The sequence below is a fragment of the Lepidothrix coronata genome, unplaced genomic scaffold, assembly GCF_001604755.1.
Source record: "Lepidothrix coronata isolate B3197 unplaced genomic scaffold, Lepidothrix_coronata-1.0 Scaffold889, whole genome shotgun sequence".
Lineage (NCBI taxonomy): Eukaryota > Metazoa > Chordata > Aves > Passeriformes > Pipridae > Lepidothrix > Lepidothrix coronata.
The window spans coordinates 1-3913 of NW_016691069.1; the positions used below are offsets into that span (position 1 = coordinate 1).

Consider the following 3913-nt stretch of genomic DNA (forward strand, 5'->3'; position numbering starts at 1 on the left):
GTGCCCAACTTGGGGGTCAGTCCGTGCCCCACTTGGGGGTCACTCCGTGCCCAACTTGGGGGTCAGTCCGTGCCCCATTTGGGGGTCAGTCTGTGCCCCATTTGGGGTCTCTCCGTGTCCTACTTGTGGGTCAATCCACGCCCCACTTTGGGGTCTTCGGGGTCGCTCCGTGTCCCACTTGTAGGTCCCAACACGTCGCACTTGGGGGTCGCTCCGAGCCCCACTTGTGGGTCCGTGCCCCACTGAGGGATCCGTGCCCAACTCAGGGGTCAGTCCGTGCCCCACTTAGGGGTCTGTGCCCCACTTAGGGGTCAGTCCGTGCCCCACACGTGGGTCAGCCCCACTGGGGGGTCAGTCCATGCCACACTTACGGTTCCGTACCCCACTTGGGGGTCAGTCCTCCACTTAGGGGTCAGTCCGTGCCCCCTTTGTGGGTCTGTGCCCCACTTAGGGCTCAGTCCATGCCCCACTCAGGGCTCAGTCCGTGCCCCACTGGTGGGTCTGTGCCCCACTGAGGGGTCTGTGCCCCACCCGTGGGTCCGTGCCCCCCTCGGGGTCCCCGTGGGGCCGCCAGGCCGTGGGGTCACTGTGGGGCTCTGTGGGGCTCCGAGGGTCCCCGGGGGTCTCCGTGGGGGTCTGTGGGTCCCCGGGGGTCTCCGTGGGGGTCAGTGGGGTGCCGTGGGTCCCCCTGGGGATCCGTGGGGCGCTGTGGGTCTCCCTGGGGGTCTCTGGGGCTCTGTGGGTCACCGTGGGGGTCTCTGGGGTGCTGGGGGTCACCGTGGGGGTCGGTGGGTCCCCATGGGCCCCCGTGGGGGTCGGTGGGGTGCCGTGGGTCTCCCTGGGGGTCGGTGAGGCGCTGTGGGTCTCCGTGGGTGTCCGTGGGGCGCTGTGGGTCCCCGTGGGGGTCTCTGGGGTGCTGTGGGTCACCATGGGGGTTTCTGGGTCGCCGTGGGTCTCCCTGGGGGTCGGTGGGGTGCCGTGGGTCTCCGTGGGTCTCCATGGGGCGCTGTGGGTCCCCGTGGGTCTCCATGGGGTGCCGTGGGTCTCCCTGGGTCTCCGTGGGTCGCCGTGGGTCCCCGTGGGTGCCGGTGGGTCGCCATGGGTCGCCGTGGGTGTCGGTGGGGCTCTGTGGGTCCCCGTGGGTCTCCATGGGGCGCTGTGGGTCACCCTGGGTCTCTGTGGGTTGCCGTGGGTCGCCGTGGGTGCCCGTGGGGCGCTGTGGGTCTCCCTGGGGGTCCGTGGGGCTCCGTGGGTCCCCGTGGGTGTCCATGGGTCCCCGTGGGTCGCCGTGGGTGCCCATGGGGCTCTGTGGGTCTCCCTGGGTCCCGGTGGGTCGCCGTGGGTCCCCGTGGGTGTCCGTGGGTCCCCGTAGGTCCCTGTGGGTGCCTGTGGGGCTCTGTGGGTCGCCGTGGGTCCCGGTGGGTCGCCGTGGGTCCCCGTGGGTGTCCATGGGTCGCCGTGGGTCTCCGTGGGTGTCCATGGGTCCCTGTGGGTCCCCGTGGGTCCCGGCGGGGCTCTGTGGGTCTCCCTGGGTCCCGGTGGGTCGCCGTGGGTGTCCGTGGGTGTCCGTGGGTCCCCATAGGTCCCCGTGGGTGCCTGTGGGGCTCTGTGGGTCGCCGTGGGTCCCGGTGGGTCCCCATGGGTCCCCGTGGGTCCCCGTGGGTCTCCCTGGGTCGCCGTGGGTGTCGGTGGGGCTCTGTGGGTCTCCGTGGGTCCCGGTGGGTCCCTGTGGGTCCCCGTGGGTGCCCGTGGGTCCCCGTGGGTCTCCCTGGGTCCCCGTGGGGCTCTGTGTGTCCCCGTGGGTCCCCGTGGGTCGCAGCTCGTGGCTCAGGGCGTCGAAGGCGCACAGCATGGCGGCGCGGACGCGCTCGGTCAGCGCGGGGACGTCGGCCGGGCCCAGGCCCCGCGTGGGCAGCGGGGGCAGAACCTCGATCACGCACCGACCTGGGGCAGGAGGAGACCCACGGCTCACCCACGGCTCACCCACGGCCTGCCCGGGACCCTATGGCTGACCCACAGCTGACCCACGGCTGACCCACAGCTGACCCACAGCTGACCCACGGCTCACCCACAGCTGACCCACGGCTGACCCACGGCTGACCCACGGCTGACCCACGGCTGACCCACAGCTCACCCACGGCTGACCCACGGCCTGCCCGGGACCCTATGGCTGACCCACGGCTGACCCACAGCTGACCCACGGCTCACCCACGGCACACCCGGGACCCTATGGCTGACCTACGGCTCACCCACGGCTGACCCACGGTTCACCCACGGCTGACCCACAGCTGACCCACAGCTGACCCACGGCTGACCCACGGCTGACCCACAGCTGACTCACAGCTGACCCACGGCTCACCCACGGTTGACCCGGGACCCTATGGCTGACCCACGGCTCACCCACAGCTGACTCACGGCTGACCCACGGTTCACCCACGGCTCACCCACGGCTGACCCACAGCTCACCCACAGCTCACCCACAGCTGACCCACGGCTGACCCATGGCTGACCCACGGCTCACCCACAGCTGACCCACGGCTGACCCACGGCTGAACCACAGCTGACCCATGGCTGACCCACAGCTGACCCACGGCTGACCCACGGCTCACCCACAGCTGACCCACGGCTGACCCACGGCTGACCCACGGCTCACCCACCGCTGACCCACGGCTCACCCGGGACCCTATGGCTGACCCACGGCTGACCCACGGTTCACTCACGGCTGACCCACGGCTGACCCACGGTTGACCCACAGCTGACCCATGGCTGACCCATGGCTGACCCACGGCTGACCCACAGCTGACCCACGGCCTGCTTGGGACCCCACAGCCCACTCGGGACCCCACGGCTGACCCACGGCTCACCCACGGCCTGCCCGGGACCCCACGGCTGACCCACGGCTCACCCACAGCTGACCCACAGCTCACCCATGGCTGACCCACGGCTGACCCACGGCTGACCCACAGCTCACCCACAGCCTGCCCGGGACCCTACGGCTGACCCACGGCTCACCCACAGCTCACCCACAGCTGACCCACGGCTGACCCACGGCTGACTCACAGCTGACCCACGGCTGACCCACGGCTCACCCACGGCTGACCCACAGCTGACCCACGGCCCACCCGGGACCCCACGGCTGCCCCACAACCCACCTGGGACCCCACGGCTGACCCACAGCTGACCCACGGCCCACCCGGGCCCACCCACAACTCACAGCCCCCCTGGCACCCCATGGCTGCCCCACAGCCCGCCCGGGACCACCCACAACCCCCCTGGGACCACCCACAACCCACCCAGGACCCACGGCTGCCCCACAGCCCCCCTGGCACCCCATGGCTGCCCCACAGCCCACCTGGGACCACCCACAACTCACAGCCCACCCGGGACCCCACGGCCCACCCGGGACCCCCCTGACAGGTAACACTGCCCCACAGCCCACCCAGGACCCCACACCTGCCCCACAGCCCACCCAGGACCCACGGCTGCCCCCCAACCCATCTGGGACCTGTGGCTGCCCCACAGCCCACTCAGCACCCACGGCTGCCCCACAGCCCGCCCAGAACCACCCCCAGCCCACCCAGGACCCCACACCTGCCCCACAGCCCACCTGGGACCACCCCAACCCTACAACCCACCTGGCACCCCACGGCTGCCCCACAACTCACCCAGGACCACCCACAACCCACCTGGGACCCATGGCTGCCCCACAGCCCCCCTGGCACCCCACGGCTGCCCCATAACTCACCCGGGACCCCACGGCTGACCCACAACCCACCCGGGACCACCCACAACCCCCCTGGCACCCCACGGCTGCCCCATAACTCACCCGGGACCCCACGGCTGACCCACAACCCACCCGGGACCACCCACAACCCCCCTGGCACCCCACGGCTGCCCCATAACTCACCCGGGA

The 3913-nt window shown here is 71.3% G+C and overlaps 1 protein-coding gene across 1 annotated transcript in view; it reads right to left on the minus strand.

Moving 5' to 3' along the window:
- Positions 1 to 583: 583 nt before the first annotated feature.
- LOC108510436 (basic salivary proline-rich protein 3-like) overlaps positions 584 to 3913 on the minus strand; it is an 8203-nt gene continuing 4873 nt past the window's right edge. Inside the window, exon 3 of the mRNA XM_017840113.1 lies at positions 584 to 1944. Coding sequence (XP_017695602.1) covers positions 584 to 1944 — 1361 coding nt within the window. The remainder of the gene's footprint in view (positions 1945 to 3913) is intronic.